At 34.6% G+C, this 18,370-nt stretch overlaps 3 protein-coding genes across 3 annotated transcripts; all 3 read right to left on the reverse strand.

The window, feature by feature from the left end:
• Positions 1-386: 386 nt before the first annotated feature.
• On the reverse strand, positions 387-7,319 carry SAPINGB_P005705 (uncharacterized protein; the record flags this gene model as incomplete). Its single annotated transcript, XM_032000419.1, has 1 exon — positions 387-7,319. One exon carries the CDS (start codon positions 7,317-7,319, stop codon positions 387-389), a length of 6,933 nt encoding a protein of 2,310 aa, XP_031856310.1.
• A 2,109-nt stretch (positions 7,320-9,428) lies between these two features.
• On the reverse strand, positions 9,429-14,363 carry SAPINGB_P005706 (uncharacterized protein; the record flags this gene model as incomplete). The annotated part of the gene is made up of 1 exon (XM_032000420.1): positions 9,429-14,363. One exon carries the CDS (start codon positions 14,361-14,363, stop codon positions 9,429-9,431), a length of 4,935 nt encoding a protein of 1,644 aa, XP_031856311.1.
• Positions 14,364-16,537: 2,174 nt separating this feature from the next.
• Positions 16,538-17,290, reverse strand: SAPINGB_P005707 (uncharacterized protein; the record flags this gene model as incomplete). Its single annotated transcript, XM_032000421.1, has 1 exon — positions 16,538-17,290. One exon carries the CDS (start codon positions 17,288-17,290, stop codon positions 16,538-16,540), a length of 753 nt encoding a protein of 250 aa, XP_031856312.1.
• Positions 17,291-18,370: the final 1,080 nt, after the last annotated feature.

Consider the following 18,370-nt stretch of genomic DNA (forward strand, 5'->3'; position numbering starts at 1 on the left):
GGTATTTTTTTTTTTTTACTTTGGGTTTGACAGATGTCACCAAAAGACATATCAACATTAATGTTAAGAATATTCTCAAAAAAAAAAACACAAGATTCATAACTATGATCAATCTGTAGTTTTTAGGATATCATATCCATTGAAATCCATTTAAATGTTTAAGTAAATTGGCAAGTTATCATAATTTATAATTGTACAAACAAACAATTTTTTTAAGAAACGACTTTGATAATCGTTCATTCAGGTTTTAACACTGAAAAACTAGGATAAATTTGGTTCCAAATTAAAACCTATAGGTATTAATGTAAATAAATATAAATATATTTAAAAAATAAAAAAAAATAACAAAGACTTAGTAGACAAATTCTAAATTAAAAGCACATATTTCAAATAAACAAAAGAACAAAAACACAAGCACATATACCCAAAATCCCTTTGGAAACAGCTAATAAAATTCCCGAATTAACCTGCGCTATATTACCAGTTCCTGTAATTCCTATTGTTGGATTCACCTGTTTAATAGTAGATGTGTAGCTAGACAAAAGAGAGTTCGATTTTAGGGATACTGCACCAGTGGTTTCTAGAATTGAGGTTTCTTTTTCTGAGCCTAGTATTGCCATTGTCTCAACACTAGATGCACCAGTGGATTCAACAACAAAGTATGTGAAGGTAAATGACTGGCTCGTAACAATAACAGATCCTTCAGATTCAATAGTATAGACACTAACACCAGATTCAATTATACTTGAAGTCTTGCAAGAAGTGCAAATTTCGCTTGTAGCAGTAATGGAAGGTACAAATTGATTTTCTGAGAAGTTTGCCTCAGTGGAACTAGAAAGAAAAATTGTACTAGAGGACTCAACAGGCTTTGTAACAGATGTAATTGATTTGTCAAAAGATGTAGTATAGGTGGTAGTGCCAGTGTAAACAATAACTGATTGATTTGGTTTAGGTGAAAATGAACCAAGAGTAAGCGTGGAAAATACTGTAGATTCTTCACTAAAAACTGGAAATTCAACAATTGTGATTGCAGTTTCAAATGGCTCCGTAATAGTAAAAGTAGAACTTTCAAAAACTGATGTCCAAACAGTTAATTCAGACTTAGTGATAGTATAAGTTTTACAATTTTCACAAGCCCTATTTTGTGTCAAAACAGTGCCTGAAGTAATAGCGGAATTGACTGGGACTGTGTAAATTGCAATAGAAATTAAGCCTTCTGAAAGAATGGGAGATTCAATAACGGTATATGTGGTTTCACATGGCTCAGTGATTATAGCAGTGCTATCACTAAAAACTGAAGAATAAGTTGTAAAACCAAAAACCGTTGTAATTAAGGTTTTACAGTTGGAACATTTTTCAATAGCTGTAGCTTCTGGAGTAGTAGCGGTAGCAAAAGATGACTTTGAAAAAGTCAAAATTGAAGTCAATGTAGAACTACCAGAAATAATTGGTGACTCAACAACTGTGTATGCGGCTTCACAAGGTTCGGTAACTGTAACAATGGAGTTTCCGGAAACCGTTAAATATGTGGTGAGCTCAGAAATTGTTGTTACTAAGGTCTTGCAATTGGTACAGGCATGAACTGTTGGGATAGATGGACTCAAATAAAATGAAGTTGTTTCAGTAAATGTCCATGTGGCTGTTGCTGTAGATCCTTCAACAACTTCAGGAGATTCAACAACAGTATAAGTAGTTTCACATGGCTCAGTAACAGTAAAAACATCAGATTCTAAAGTTTTAACAACTGTTGTAACGCCAGTTTCTACAACTGTATGTGTAATACATTTATCACAAACGTCCGTCACAGTAACGATTAAGTCTTGACTATTGGTAGAAAGTGTCTTCATAACTGCAGTCAAACCTGATTCAGTAATAGTATCAACCTCTACAATAAAAGGTATCTTCTTTGTTGTGGTAATCGTGACCACTTCGTTATTTGATTTGGTTGAAGTTATTGTAGCAATTTCGGTGGAAGTTATAGTATTAGTGGTGCAAGAAGAACACGGCTTACTCAATGTTATAGTAGTTCTAGGATTAACAATTACAGTCTCAGTTGTAGTTTCACAAGGCTCAGTAAAGGTTACAGTTTTTGTACCTTCCACAGATGTAACGGTTGTAAACTTAGTTACTGTATTGATAAAAGTACTAGTAGCAGTTTCGGAAAATGAAAATGGTATTGAAGAGGTTGAAGAGATTAAATCTTCAGCAAAATTTGATTTTCCAATAAAAGACTCTGATTTAAAAATGTTGGAAAATTCTAGAGAATGAGATTCGGATTCAGAAATTTCAGTAAATGAGTCTAAAACTTTGGTTATTTCAGATGGAACAAACTCAGTTTCAGAAAATTGAGAGCGAGACGAAATTGTGATAGATAATTCAAAATTTGAATTTTGATGCACAGAAGACTCAAACACAGAAGATTCAGATATAAGCGGCTCACTAATTGAAGACTCAGAAACCAAAAACTTAGATTTAGAAACAAAGGACTCAGAAACTGAAGAATCAGAAGATTCAAAAGATTCAGAAGATTCAGAAGATTCAGAAGATTCAGAAGATTCAGAAGATTCAGAAGATTCAGAAGATTCAGAAGATTCAGAAGATTCAGAAGATTCAGAAGATTCAGAAGATTCAGAAGATTCAGAAGATTCAGAAGATTCAGAAGATTCAGAAGATTCAGAAGATTCAGAAGATTCAGAAGATTCAGAAGATTCAGAAGATTCAGAAGATTCAGAAGATTCAGAAGATTCAAAAGATTCAAAAGATTCAGAAGATTCAGAAGATTCAGAAGATTCAGAAGATTCAGAAGATTCAGAAGATTCAGAAGATTCAGAAGATTCAGAAGATTCAGATACTGAGTTATCTAAACTAGATGATTCTAAAAGTGAATCTAAAAACGACGAACTGCTGGAACCCTGAACCGCAGCAACAACTTCATTAACAAATTGATTAAAAACAGAATAAAAATTATCCGCCACGGCTTTAAAATCAGATGATGAAGCAGACAAATTATCTATGACCTCTTTAACTGCATTAAAGGTAGATTCCACTGAAGAATAAAGACTTGCAAGAATAGTGACAGGATCTGAGTATTCTTCTAAACTGCTCAGGCTTGCAAGGAAATCTTGATAAGAACCGTCTGCAAGCCAACTGCTAAGTGTATTTGTGAATTCTGTAAAAATAGCAATTGCATCATCAACTGTGTCACGCTTTTTCAACATTCTGCTGCGGAAAAGCAACAAACTGAGAGCAAAAGAAATCAAATTAGCAGCAACAGAACCAATTGCACTAACGAGGGCATTAGCAATGCTGTTAATTAGACTAGATATAGCAGGGTCGGAAATGTTTGATAAAATTGAGCTAAGAGCTCTTGAAACCACAGTGCTAACAAGAGAATCAAACTCGAGAGGGGTTGTTGGAACGCTAGATGGTGTGCTTACTACCGCCGATGACAATGATGTTGAATATGATGGAGTAGAAATATAAGTTGTAACCTTTTCTGAACTTAATGATGAACTAAGGGACTCAATGCTAGAGGGCTCTGTTTCCGAACTTAAAAAGGGGGCAGTAGTAATTGTCGATATCGATTCGTCATTAGAAACGGGAGTGGTTTGGGTCAAAGTGGTGGACTGTTCTAGAGAAATAGAAAACTCAGAAATTTCGTTTGTAGGAGAAGATGTGATCTGAATTTCTACAGAAGACTGATCTGTGGTAGGTGCCTGCGTATCAGAATCGTCAAAAGTTGTAAAAGATGAAAAAGATGTAAAAGATGTAAAAGAGCTTTCATAATTGTCGACAGTGGTTGTTGAATCCGAAATAAATTCCTCTGACAAAGAAGGAGAAGATGATGGTGATAATGATGACTGGTAGGGTTCTGCTGAAGATTCAGTTACCGTAGCTGGTACTGTGGTGTCTAAAGTAACAATCCAAGTTGCAGGTCCTTCACATAATGAAATTGTTGGAGTTGTAGCAACTTCGGCGTTGTTTATGTCACCTAAAATCACAAGATTAAAAATATCTGCTATCGATGGATAAGATTGAGAACAATAAAATAACGCAGCTAATGCTGTATTACCAGGGGAGTGATAATATTGTGAAACATCAGCAACATTGCGCTTATGTTTACGTTGTTGAGAATCTGTGGTATCTGTAGCGTAAACATATCCTACGAATGAAGTTAAAGCATTGGCACATTGTTGGGAATCATAATATGGAGCACAAACAGTTAAAGATGGACCAGCTGTAATTTCATTTGTAGGAGAAGATGTGATTTGAATTTCTACAGAAGACTGATCTGTGGTAGGTGCCTGTGTATCAGAATCTTCAAAAGTTGTAAAAGATGAAAAAGATGTAAAAGAGCTTTCATAATTGTCGACAGTTGTTGAATCCGAAATAAATTCCTCTGATGAAGAAGGAGAAGATGATGAAGAGTATAGTTCTGCCGAAGATTCGGTTACTGTAGCTGGTACCGTTGTATCTAAAGTAACAATCCAAGTTGCAGGTCCTTCACACAATGAAATTGTTGGTGTCGTAGCGACTTGAGCATTATCTAAATCATTTAAAATCGCTATATTGAACATATCAGCAAAAAATGGATAGGATTGAGAACAATAAAGTAATGCAGCTAATGCTGTATTACCAGGGGAGTGATAATATTGTGAAACATCAGCAACATTGCGCTTATGTTTACGTTGTTGAGAATCTGTGGTATCTGTAGCATAAACATATCCTACGAATGACGTTAAAGCATTGGCACATTGTTGGGAATCATAATATGGAGCACAAACAGTTGAAGATGGACCAGCTGTAATTTCATTTGTAGGAGAAGATGTGATTTGAATTTCTACAGAAGACTGATCTGTGGTAGGTGCCTGCGTATCAGAATCTTCAAAAGATGTAAAAGATGTAAAAGATGTAAAAGAGCTTTCATAATTGTCGACAGTGGTTGTTGAATCCGAAATAAATTCCTCTGATGAAGAAGGAGAAGATGATGAAGAGTATAGTTCTGCCGAAGATTCGGTTACTGTAGCTGGTACTGTTGTGTCTAAAGTAACAATCCAAGTTGCAGGTCCTTCACATAATGAAATTGTTGGAGTTGTAGCAACTTCGGCGTTGTTTATGTCACCTAAAATCACAAGATTAAAAATATCTGCTATCGATGGATAAGATTGAGAACAATAAAATAACGCAGCTAATGCTGTATTACCAGGGGAGTGATAATATTGTGAAACATCAGCAACATTGCGCTTATGTTTACGTTGTTGAGAATCTGTGGTATCTGTAGCGTAAACATATCCTACGAATGACGTTAAAGCATTGGCACATTGTTGGGAATCATAATATGGAGCACAAACAGTTAAAGATGGACCAGCTGTAATTTCATTTGTAGGAGAAGATGTGATCTGAATTTCTACAGAAGACTGATCTGTGGTAGGTGCCTGTGTATCAGAATCTTCAAAAGTTGTAAAAGATGAAAAAGATGTAAAAGAGCTTTCATAATTGTCGACAGTTGTTGAATCCGAAATAAATTCCTCTGATGAAGAAGGAGAAGATGATGAAGAGTATAGTTCTGCCGAAGATTCGGTTACTGTAGCTGGTACCGTTGTATCTAAAGTAACAATCCAAGTTGCAGGTCCTTCACACAATGAAATTGTTGGTGTCGTAGCGACTTGAGCATTATCTAAATCATTTAAAATCGCTATATTGAACATATCAGCAAAAAATGGATAGGATTGAGAACAATAAAGTAATGCAGCTAATGCTGTATTACCAGGGGAGTGATAATATTGTGAAACATCAGCAACATTGCGCTTATGTTTACGTTGTTGAGAATCTGTGGTATCTGTAGCGTAAACATATCCTACGAATGAAGTTAAAGCATTGGCACATTGTTGGGAATCATAATATGGAGCACAAACAGTTAAAGATGGACCAGCTGTAATTTCATTTGTAGGAGAAGATGTGATTTGAATTTCTACAGAAGACTGATCTGTGGTAGGTGCCTGTGTATCAGAATCTTCAAAAGTTGTAAAAGATGTAAAAGATGTAAAAGATGTAAAAGATGTAAAAGAGCTTTCATAATTGTCGACAGTTGTTGTTGAATCCGAAATAAATTCCTCTGATGAAGAAGGAGAAGATGATGAAGAGTATAGTTCTGCCGAAGATTCGGTTACTGTAGCTGGTACCGTTGTATCTAAAGTAACAATCCAAGTTGCAGGTCCTTCACACAATGAAATTGTTGGTGTCGTAGCGACTTGAGCATTATCTAAATCATTTAAAATCGCTATATTGAACATATCAGCAAAAAATGGATAGGATTGAGAACAATAAAGTAATGCAGCTAATGCTGTATTACCAGGGGAGTGATAATATTGTGAAACATCAGCAACATTGCGCTTATGTTTACGTTGTTGAGAATCTGTGGTATCTGTAGCATAAACATATCCTACGAATGAAGTTAAAGCATTGGCACATTGTTGGGAATCATAATATGGAGCACAAACAGTTGAAGATGGACCAACTGTAATTTCGTTTGTAAGAGTAGATATTGTTTGAACATTTGAAGATATTAATTCCGTACTAGACACTTGACTATCAGTTGTTGTGGATTCTTCGGTCGATGTTACATCAGCTTCCAAGTTAGTTGTTGCACATGGATTAAAAAGAGGGGTGGTCGGAAGATTGTTGTCAGTAAGGACATAGTAAAGATGGGTTGCAAGATTATAATCTATAGTTGGGTATCTTGTTGCACACTCCAGAACGTTAGCAAGAAGTGTATTACTGGTACTATACAAAAATTCGAGAGAAGTCATTGGGGGATTGTTTAAAAATCCAACTGAAGAAAGTAGTTGAGTATAGGCATTGTTGCATCCAGCCTCCTTATATTCGCAGTCAAGTGTTTCTGTAGAACCAACTTCAGTAGAACTAACATCTGTAGAAATTTGAGTTGGTTCCAGTAATGTATTCATAAGCTCAGATATTAATCCTATACATTGTGACGGTGCAACAGCATCTAGATCAGCAGCAAAAGCCAAATCGTATACACCTAATAATTGAGTATCTTGTTTGATATTACTGTATGAATTTGAGCATAGTATAAACGGCCAGAAAAACCCAAGTGACTCAAAGTAAGTGACTGCATCTTCAATTGAAAGTGAAACATAATCAGCAGAATTTTGATTTAAATATTCATAAAAGGAAAGACATGTATTTTCATCAACAAGTTCACTGCAGTCGTCAGGCCCAGAATATAAATTGGTATTGCTTGCAAAAGCTACGGATCCTAACAAAAGCGGTAAGGCTATTTCAATTAAACCTCTCATAGCTTAAAGATTATGTTAGTGTTTATTTTGTAAACCTAATTTTAAAAGAAATTCTAATCATACCAATATCTTAAAAAATAATTGTATGTGAATTTGAAAATTACCTTTCCTGAAATTTTATATGCTTAAATCGGTGTTAAAAAGATTCGATAAACCCGTGGATTTAAAGAATACTTACTGGAATCCTATTTTAATTTAATGAAAACAAGTTTAGTTACTTAAGGATATCGTTGGTACCGATCGAGTTTAATCTATTTCTTTTTTTTTTTTTTTTTTTTTGACAAAAACTAGTTTTGCTATTTTGTTTTAATAAGCTTAGAATACTACTACTTTAAAAAAATGGAGGAACGAAATAAATTAAAATAAAAGGAACTTTTACAAAAAGAAAAAAAAGGTATTAACAAAAAAAAAATAATTGAGATGAGAAGATTCTACAGTCTATTTATTATATCTTTAAATATCATATTTCATGATTTGTCGCCTACATGGATAAAACGCCTTCCTCCAAATAATTAAATCGATTTGGGTTAGTAAATATATTTTTCTTATTTTAAAAAAGCTGTCTGCATGTTGTCTTTACAAATATCTCCATTTAAGCAAGAAAATAGTCAGTAGGGGGTGGGTGCTGCTTATAAGCACATTAGGTGCAGATTTCCCCTTTTCAAATAACGAGAACTCATTAAAACTCCCATTTAAGTACAGAGAATTAAATAAGATAACATGTTGCTGTTTAGCAACATGCTACGCCGTCTCCAAAAATCATTTGTAGGATTGGCAACCGCTTTAAAAGTGGCTAGCCAGGCTATTGGAATAATCCAGCTAATTAGTTGTCTTTGCTGTTGTTGTAAAAAATCTGTAGTTATAAAAATTAGCCACATGAAAATTTGCTTAAATTTTGAAATTTTTATCCACATCAAAAAAATAATTTAGTTTGTTTGTTTGTTTTTATTCAAAGGTTATAGAACTATATAACATCAGCATCTGCGCTATCCTTTAATTGTCTGACTATGTGACTCGCCGGTTTTCATTTGTACCTTTTTAGTACGGGTGGTTTCTGTTCTATGCGTCTCCGGTAGCCCGGAAGATGGGCCCTGATGCCAGCTTACGAGGAACAGGGAGAACCAGTCTGTCGATCCCAAAACCTTCCCAACCCATTTCCACTTATCTTCACCGGCGCCCATGTATTTCTCAATCTCTTCCGCCAGAGATACGGCCCGCAATCACCTGCAGGCTATTTAGACTGTACGGAAGAGTCGGCATTCCTGTAACCAGGGTAGCCTGTGGTTTTCAGTCTAGGTGTATACTCCCGTACACATCCTCAGGAAAAGGGGGTATTCTGGGAATCAAAAAATAATTTGTTTGTTTTTATTCAAGAGTTATAAAAAATAATTTAGCCACATAAAATAGCCGCTAGATTAAAAAATCACCTCAAATAATATTTCTTTTTTAGTTTAAATACAATATAGTGGGAAGTTAGTGTAGTGGTTATCATACTTGCCTTCCAAGCAAGTGACATGGGTTCGATTCCCGTACTTCTCATTTCAAGTAAAATTTGGTAATTATTTTTTTAATTATTGAAAATAATGTTGCGAATCATGGAGGTTGGGACTAATTGGAAAAAAATCTGGTAAAATTTGACATATGACAGGTACGGCTTTAGTACATTTTAAGTTTACTGACGCATAAATTATAATTAAATTAACTTTAAGTCAATTTATGCAGAAGAACCAAGTTCTTCTTAAGACGTTAAATTTTGTTTTTCCTAGACAAACCTTTATCTACGATAAAGAAAAATATTCTTTTAAGGATTGTCGTTACAACAGACTATTATTTTTAGTTTTTACTTATGAAAACCAATCCAGTATGTCGTTTATGCTCTTCAGGATTGTGTAGACTTTTAATGTTCAACACGGAGAACCCCAATTCATTATTACATTTCAGTACCAAAGTAGAAGTTAAATTAAATAATTTTTTATTTGCCAAGTCTATCGTTTAACTTAAAATGAAGGTTAAAATGATAGTCAAAGTAATTAAACATTGTTATTATATTTACCAGTTATTGGCGTATTAATAAAAATCTATGTGTGTTTCTACAAAAAATTCAGCCTTTCAAAAAAGGAAAATAGCAAAAAGAAATAAAGCGCCAGAAAGACTAGTTCCAACCTTTACTGAAACACCAGAATTCACTTGAGCAACTGTGCTAGTAAATTCTGGTGTTGGGTTTACTTGTAAAACGTTGGATGTGGATGTGGATGTGGATGTGGAAGCAGAAAGCAATGAAGTACCTAACTCATTTTCAGAAGACGGCAAAGCAGTTGAAACAGAACTGAAAATCTCACTAGGTGATTTAACAACAGAAATAGCGGATGCAAGTTGCTTGCTTGAAACAACAACAGAGCTTTCTAATTGAGTTGGATAGTTAACCACATTTGTACCAGAGGAAGTAATGTAAGTCAAAGCCTCAGTTTCAAAAATCACCGATTCTGTGGGCTTAACTAGAGAAGAAATAAGTGTAATAGTAGAGTATTCAGTAGTTCCTGCACTTGAAACTGGAGACTCAACAACTGTAAATGTTGTTTCACAAGGTTCTGTGATGGTTACAGTGGAGCTGCCAGATATAGAGGTCCAGGTAGTTGAACTAGATGCAACAGTAACATGAGTCTTACAAGACTCGCAAGTCTCAGCGATGGTCGACACAGGAACAGAAATAATAGAAGAACTAAAAATGGTAGAAATTACAGTGGAAACTGAACCACCAGTGGAAACAGGGCTTTCAATAACAGTATATGCAATATCACACGGTTCAGTAACTGTGACAGTAGTATCACCAGAAATTTGAGTATAGGTGGTCAATCCAGAAACAGTATTAACCTTAGTTTTGCAATTTGAGCAGCCCACAAAGACAGTAGTCTCAAGTGCATTAGAGATAGTTATAGTTTCAGTCAATGAAGACTTTCCAAAAACAACAGGAGACTCTACAACAGTGTAAGTGTTTTCACAGGGCTCAGTAATAGTGACAGTGTTCGTTCCAGAAGTTTCTACAATTGTAGTGACTCCAGTCTCTACAATGGTGTGAGTGGCACATTTGCTGCATGCCTCAGTCACAGTAATAATTAGACCTTCGCTGTTGGTAGAAAGAGTATGCGTCTCTGTAATAAGAGACGCCCCCGGAAGGGTACTAACTTCAACAACAACAGACACCTCTTTTGTTTTGGTTGTAGTAACAACCTCGTTATCCGGTTTAGTTGATGTCAAAGTTGCAACTTCAATAGAAGTCAGCGTTTTAGTAGAGCAGGCAGAGCAATGCTGAGTCAAAGTGATAGTGGTTCCTGGTTTAATGATGACGGTCTCAGTGTCTGTTTCACATGGCTCTGTATACGTAACAGTTTTGGTTCCCTCGACTGAAGTAACAGTAGTGTACTTGGTGACGGTATTTGTAAGAGTAGTAAAAGCACCTTCAAAAGACGAAAATCCAAGAGATGAATCAGGGAAAGAAGCCTCAGAACTCAAATGTTCGTAAGAACTTGAATTTTCAGCGGATGACTCTGAGACAGCTTTCGATTCGGAACTAACAAAAGTAGAGGTAATAAAGTTTGAATTCAAAGATTCAGAAACTGAAGCCTCAGAAATCGAAGGCTCAAACACAGATGATTTAAACGAAGCCCCGCTAGCAAAAGATTCAGAGACTGAGGATTCAATAATAACAGATTCTGATGAAAAACCTTCGCTAATAAAAGATCTAGAATAGTCAACAGAAGAAATTTCAAAAGAAGACTCAACAGTTAAAGACCCAGAGGCTGAAGTTTCAATATCAGAAGACAAGAAATACGATGAAATCAAAGAGTTATCACTACTATCAATTGCTGTAGTGGCTTGAGAAACAAACTCATCAAAAATGTCAGTAAAGCTGTTGGCAACAGAAACAAAATCAGGATAAGTAGCAGATAAAATGGCAATAGCTTCCCTAATAGCATCAAACGTCGATCCAACAGATGAAGAAATATTAGCAAGAATAGAAGCAGAGTCAGAGAATTGTGAAAGGTTCTTAAGATTGTCAAGGAAATCTTGGAACGAACTTTCAGTCAACCAGTTGCTCAAGGTAGTGGTGAAATCAGTGAAAATAGAAATGACATCACTTTCAGTGTCTCTTTTTCTGATCCCCAAAGATAAAAAGTTCAAAATAAATGAAATCAATCTTTTTGCAACTGAGCCAAGAACATTCATAACAACACTAGAAATTTCATTGATAAGAGTTGAGACTAGGGGGTTAGTAGAGCTTTGAGGAAACAAGGAAAGGGCTCTTGAGAAAACAGTATCCACAAGTGCATCAAACTGAAGAGGGGTTGTAGGAATAGCAGAAACAGAAGCTGTGGATGTGGATGTGGATGTAGTTGAAGTGATGGGCTTAGAAGAAGTTGAAAATATCAAGGTTGATATAGCGGTATTAGTAGTTGTCTCAAAAGTTTTACTTTCCTGGAAAGAAGATTGTAAAACTTCAGAAGAAAAAAAGTCAGATTGTATGGATGACTCAGTTTGAATAGTTGAAGTAGGCCCTGAGATTCCAGTCTCAGTAGGAATTCCAGTCTCAGTAGGACTTCCAGTCAGTGAAGGATTTGATGACTGGTGGCTCTTGGAGCTAATAGATGAGTAAGTTGTATACTCTGTGCACTGATAAATACTAGGTGTGAAAGGAAGTCTATACATAGAAAGAAGATCAAAAAGTCCATCAGGAGCATTGATTTGAGTTGCAATTGCCTTATATTCAATTGAACACCAAAGAAGTGCAGGCAATTCAGAATTTCTAGGGTAAGCTAGATAACTAGATTGATCATCACCTAAGTCTTCAACTACTGACATAAAAGAAGTATAGGCACTAAGGCATTCAGACTCATTATAATCTGAAGCACAATAATGAGTGGTTGTAGGAGAAGCGACGCTTATTGTTGTTGGCAAATCAGTTGTGACTGTGATAGGTTCAATGACTGAAGTTTGAGGAACAGCTGAGTTCTGTTCAGATTGTGAAGAAGATTTTGAAATAAAACTATTGTAAGAGCTTTCATTTTCTTCTGAGGTATAAGTGGAGGGGTTATTGGATGAATGAGTTGTATAAGTTGCGTACTCTGTGCACTGATAAATACTAGGTGTGAAAGGAAGTCTATACATAGAAAGAAGATCAAAAAGTCCATCAGGAGCATTGATTTGAGTTGCAATTGCCTTATATTCAATTGAACACCAAAGAAGTGCAGGCAATTCAGAATTTCTAGGGTAAGCTAGATAACTAGATTGATCATCACCTAAGTCTTCAACTACTGACATAAAAGAAGTATAGGCACTAAGGCATTCAGACTCATTATAATCTGAAGCACAATAATGAGTGGTTGTAGGAGAAGCGACGCTTATTGTTGTTGGCAAATCAGTTGTGATAGTTATAGGCTCAATGACTGAAGTTTGAGGAACAGCTGAGTTCTGTTCAGATTGTGAAGAAATAAAACTATTATAAAAGCTTGTGGTTTCGTCAGAAATATAAGTAAAGGTGGGAACTGTTTCTTCAAAAGTGGATTTGGGAATAGAAGTTGTTGTTGTCAATAAGCTATTTGTAACAATGAATTGAGTAGTTGTTGGAACTACAGTTGATGACGTAGATGCTGCAGAATAGCAGGTTGTAAGGGTACTTAATATACCAGCTGAAGAAAAGTATCTGTAAAGCCCGTTCTGGGTAGCCTCGGTGTAAATATTTGTGTAAGTTCCTGCACATACAACAAAGCTGTAAGAAAAACCTGAAGTTTTAAAAAAAAATTGTAACTGACTAAGAGTCATTCCATTGAAGAGCTGAGTGTTGGCCAAAAGCTGAGTATAATAAGAGCGGCAAGTATTTTCACTAACAAGGGTGGGACATGTGCTATCTGTAGCTACAGTAGTTGTTGCTTTCGCAGAAGTAGTAGTGCTTTGGTATTCTGGGGTGGTAGATTCGAGTGCAGTATCAGGAGAGCTTAATGAACTGTAAATTGAAGTAGGTTCTAAAAAATCTCCGGATGAAGTAGACTCAGACAAAACAGTAGTGGTTGTTGGAACAACAAGAGTTGCAGGACCATCGCATAAAGAAATTGTAGGTGTAAAGGGAACTTCAGCATCATTTAAGCCCCGACCTAACTCTTGGTTAAAAACAGTAGCAAAGTCGGTATAAGAAGCGGAACAATAGAGAAGAGCCGCAAGAGCAGTATTTCCTGGAGAATGGTAGTATTGTGACACGTCTGGAACATTACGTTTGTGCTTGAGGATTTGTACTACAGCAGTAGGGGTTGCTGTCACCGAAGTCAGATAGACATAAGCGATAAATGATCTCAATGCCTCTGAACATTGAGTGGTGTCGTAATTTGGTGCGCAAATAGTGGGCGTTGAAGTAGTAGTGATTGTAGAAGGCGGTGTTGAGGTTTCTTCAGTGTTTGCAGAAAAAACTGACCCTACTCCAGTTGCTGACTCTACAATGGGTGTGGAGAAAGTAGATTCTTCAAAAGCCAAGGAAGAACTATAATTTGAATAAAAATATTCATTGGAGGAAATTTGAGAACTATAGATCGAAGAAGAGGAAATTGTCGGTTCTTCAAATGGAATATCAGAACTGTAAACTGGAGATGTAGTTGGTTCAGAGGAAAAAATTGAAGTTTCGGAAACAAAATTAAAATTAGAAGATTCCGACGTGGTCACATCTTCACAAAATGAGAGTGAACTTATGTCCTGATATAATCCGGCTTCAGTAAATAATTCATTAAGTCCTGCTTGGCTTGCTTGTGATTCTATTGTACTATATTCTAGAGCACAAAAAACAAAGTCATAAATAAATCCCAAGCTTAGAAAATAAGAACGTAGAGTATCAGAAGGGAATTCACCAAGCTGGTCATCAACACTCATGATAGTACTCAAATAATTTTGACAAGAACTCTCATTGACATGAGTAACGCATGAATTAGATCTTCGTAAAACCTCATTTTGAGCAGAAGCAACTGATCCCAAAAGCAGAAGCAGAATTCTTGATAGCCCTTTCATTTCTATTAACAAGATGTTAAATTCCAAAAAAAAAAAAAAAAAAAAAAATACAAAAAATACAAAAAATACAAAAAAAAAGATTAAAATATGCGAGACTTACCGAAAGATTTTATGAGAAATAAACAGTGAGCTTTTGATTTTTTTTAAACTTGTGTATGTTTTCTAAAAAAATTATTTAATATTAAACTTGGAAGTATCTCCACATATCTAAATGTTGTTACTTACAAAAAAAAAAGGGGTCAAAATGGGAAAATGAAGAAACTAGAAAAAAAAATAGAGGCCAGAATGATCAACTATATCTTAGAAAAAGTGCCTCAGTTAAAGATAATTAATAGGGCATGAAAAAAAAAAAAAACGTTATTAAGCCAAATAAAAAATTGGAAAAAGAGGATTTTCTCTCTCTTTATATTTCTTTCTTTTAATCATTGCAGCATATTTGTTTGTTTGTCCCTATTTTTTTGTTTGTTTGTTTAGATAATTATCTGATCAGCAAAAGAAGATAAATTTTAGACTTATAAATCTTCTCTAATTAGATATAAAAGATGAAATATTATTTTTTTTTTAGAGAGGGGTGAGAGACAAAAGAACGCTCAGTCTTTCCTTCTCAACCAAAAATGAACAAACTGTTTGGCTGAAATTTTTGTTAAGCCTTGCAAATTAAACAAATGCTTTCTAATAAATTTTTATTTAAATGAGAAATATCAGCATGCATAACAAGAATGGAAATGATTCTTTTTTTAGTATAGTATACATAAAGGGAAACAAAAACATTTCGCAATGTTGTACCATATTAATACGGTTATGCCAAGTGACATATGGGCAAAAAACCCGGAAATTTGGATAAGTTTAAAATATTTTGCAAAAAGGTTCTAGAGTTTTTAAAAAAGCAGTTTTTTTTTTAAAAAAAAAATTAACTTTCATAAATAAGTGGAATTACATTTGACAATTTTTTTTTTAATTTTTAATTTTAATTTTAAGTGGATATATCAGGATCTACCGTTAATAAGAAACCAGTTGATTCTCGTTCCAACTTTTAATTTAAAAACGGTGCAAAATGTCAAGCAAAATGTTTAAAATGAATAAAAATGTCATTCTTATAAGAATGACATTCTAATTAGTTGATAGAAGTTGTTTAAAAAAATAAACGAAATGGCTGTCAAAAAAAAAAATTAATTTTTATTCAATTGAAGAACTTAGCATAATGCTTTCAAGATTCCTAAAAAGTTCTCGAATGATTTGTTAGCCACACGAAATATCCCATCATATGATTACTTATAAGTAAATATTCAGGGATATATATTTATAAAAAAAAAAAAAAAAAAAAAGAAAAAGAAAAAACATATATATATTGGATGCATTCAAATGTGACTTTTTTTTCGTGATTTTATTAACCTTTTTGGAGTTTAATAGATAGCTATTATTGGAATATATTCCAATGTATTGAAAATTCAGATAAAAAAAAAAAGGTGTTGTCATTTGATGCAAGTTTATTTTGTAAAGACAATTGTTGCGAAAAAGGTGGATTTGTAATAACTTTTTGTGACAAAAATGTTGTACAGGCAAGAGTTTAAATACAGATGAACCCTTGATTATCGCACTAGTCTACTGAATTTGCATCAATGTATATATTTAAAGATTTAATTTTTAGTATTAAGAGAGTTACAAAGACAATATTTATGATTTCTAATTATTTTCTTTTAACAAAAGAGGATTTAGATGATTAGATATTCTGATTCCAAGTGATGATTTTTGCTTTTATGGTAAATTTACTAATAACATCGCTGATGATAAGATACATTGTTATGACCTCTCAAAATGTTCTAGAAGATGTAATAAAAGTGGAATTGAAAAACGTAAGAAAAGGAGCTATTAATTCAAATATATATATATATATATATGGAATTACTTAAATAATACATTTGGCTCCATTGTTTTTATTTTTTATTGTTTTTGTATAAGAGTTTTAGTAACTTTTCAATTTCATATTATCCGTACATTGCAAAACATACCCATTCTTAAAGAATTTGCAGATAGTGCTTTTACTAACAAATTTTTTTTATAATTGCTATTTTAACATCTAATATATATATATTAGATGTTCATCCATTTTTTCATTCATCGCCACTCAATTCTTAAAACCAAATATATTTCTTTATATAACACACCAAAGATTCTTATTTCTTGTACTCAATTTCGTAAGAAATGCGGAACCAATCAACAGCATCAGCAAAAACACGTTCCTTAGCATACTTAATCCAAGGATCACTGACATCACCGCGAACAGAGAAGCCATGGGCAACGCCATGGTTGAGAGTAAGACGGTACTTTGCACCAATCTCCTTAAGCACGTCCTCAGTATCACGGCGGAGGTTGGCAGGGAAAATGGTATCGACCTCGGAAGCACCAATGTAAAGGGGACCCTTGATAGCCTTGACCTCGTCAATTGATACAAATGATGGGTGGAAGATGGCAACTGTCTGAACCTTACCGGCTCCAAGTAGTCTGACGGCATACTTGGCGCCAAAGCAGAAGCCAGTGGCAACAAGGTACTCAGGGTTCCACTTGGATCTGATCAATTCAACGACCTTATCAACAATGGGTTGGGTAATTTCAGGAGTGTGCTTGGGGAACCAGTCGTTAAAGAGGTTGAAAGTAGCAGGAGGGTTCAGAGGGGCAGAGTCATCACTGAAGAGATCCGGAATGACCACAAAGTAGCCAGTCTTGGCGTACTCATCAGCAATGAGCTGGATGTTGATAAAAGAGTAGCCGATGACATCGGTGAGTATGAGGTGGAGCTTAGAAGAGGCCAAGGATTCATCACCAGTAACGTAGTACTTGATACCTTCGTAGTCGACAATTTTACCGGAGGCGACACCAGTGTGCTTGAAGCCTTGAGCACAGCAGTTAGCAGGGGGATTGGAAGCCATTGTAATGTTTATAGATGGTAGTATATGTGGGGTTTAAAGAATAGAAAGATAGCACACAAAAAAAAAAAGAAAAAATATATTGGGTGGAAGAAATTGAATTTTAGGAGAAAGGAAGTTAGCCGGTATTTATAATTATCAATTGGTTTAAGGGTGGGGAGGATGGCGTAAGAGGAGTTTAGAGAAATCGGCAGAGGGTTAGGGGAATGAAGCTCAAAAATGAATGCATACGGAAATTGAAATTGTCCTTGTTTTGAGCTTAACACCTGCAAACAGGGACATCCTTAAAGCGTGAGATTCATTCGAAAGAGTCATTTGTTAGGAGATCCGTTGAGTAATAAGCGGAAGACTCTATGAGGGGTTTAATGGATTAGCTGAAGATCTTAATAAAATACAACGACTGAATCAAATATAGGTAGATGAGAACGCAGATTCACAAAAAAAAAAAATAAAAAAAGCAAAGTACCGGGGTTTAACAATTAACAAGCTAATATACATTGAAAACAAACTTTTCAAATGTTGGAGTTTTCAACTTAATGAATCACTAAAAAACAACCTCCCATTAAGCTGGAGGTCTCGATCAGCTAAATACTTATTCAATTGCGGATAGGTTGTCCTTTTATTTTGATATTTGTCAGTAGAATGATGCCTTTTGCCACGCCATAAGAGCTACAAATGAGAAATTGTCAATTAGACCTGTAGATCAATATAACATTGTTTTTTCTTTATTATAATATTATAATAATTTTACACTTGTAAATGGCTCCTTCAATTTTAATTTTTTTTTTCTTGAAAGTTTAAACAAATAAAGCTTTGATGATACTATCAAAAAGATTTATCTTTGGCTTGCCTCTTAGAGGTAAGCTTAAAGTACCACTGGTAAGCATATAACTATATAGTTATATATATAAGTAAATTCCCTTAGAGAAATGTTTAAAAATAATCAAACACCTTTAATAACTTTTATTTAGGTTATTTATTACTATGAACTCCTCTATATAAGATATTTCATGATAATCTAAACTTGTAATCTTTCTTCCTTTTTAAAAGTTTCATTTCAAATTTAGTTCACTCATATATTCA

The sequence above is a fragment of the Magnusiomyces paraingens genome (genome assembly GCF_902498895.1).
Source record: "Magnusiomyces paraingens strain CBS 517.90 genome assembly, contig: contig5, whole genome shotgun sequence".
NCBI classification, from domain to species: domain Eukaryota; kingdom Fungi; phylum Ascomycota; class Dipodascomycetes; order Dipodascales; family Dipodascaceae; genus Magnusiomyces; species Magnusiomyces paraingens.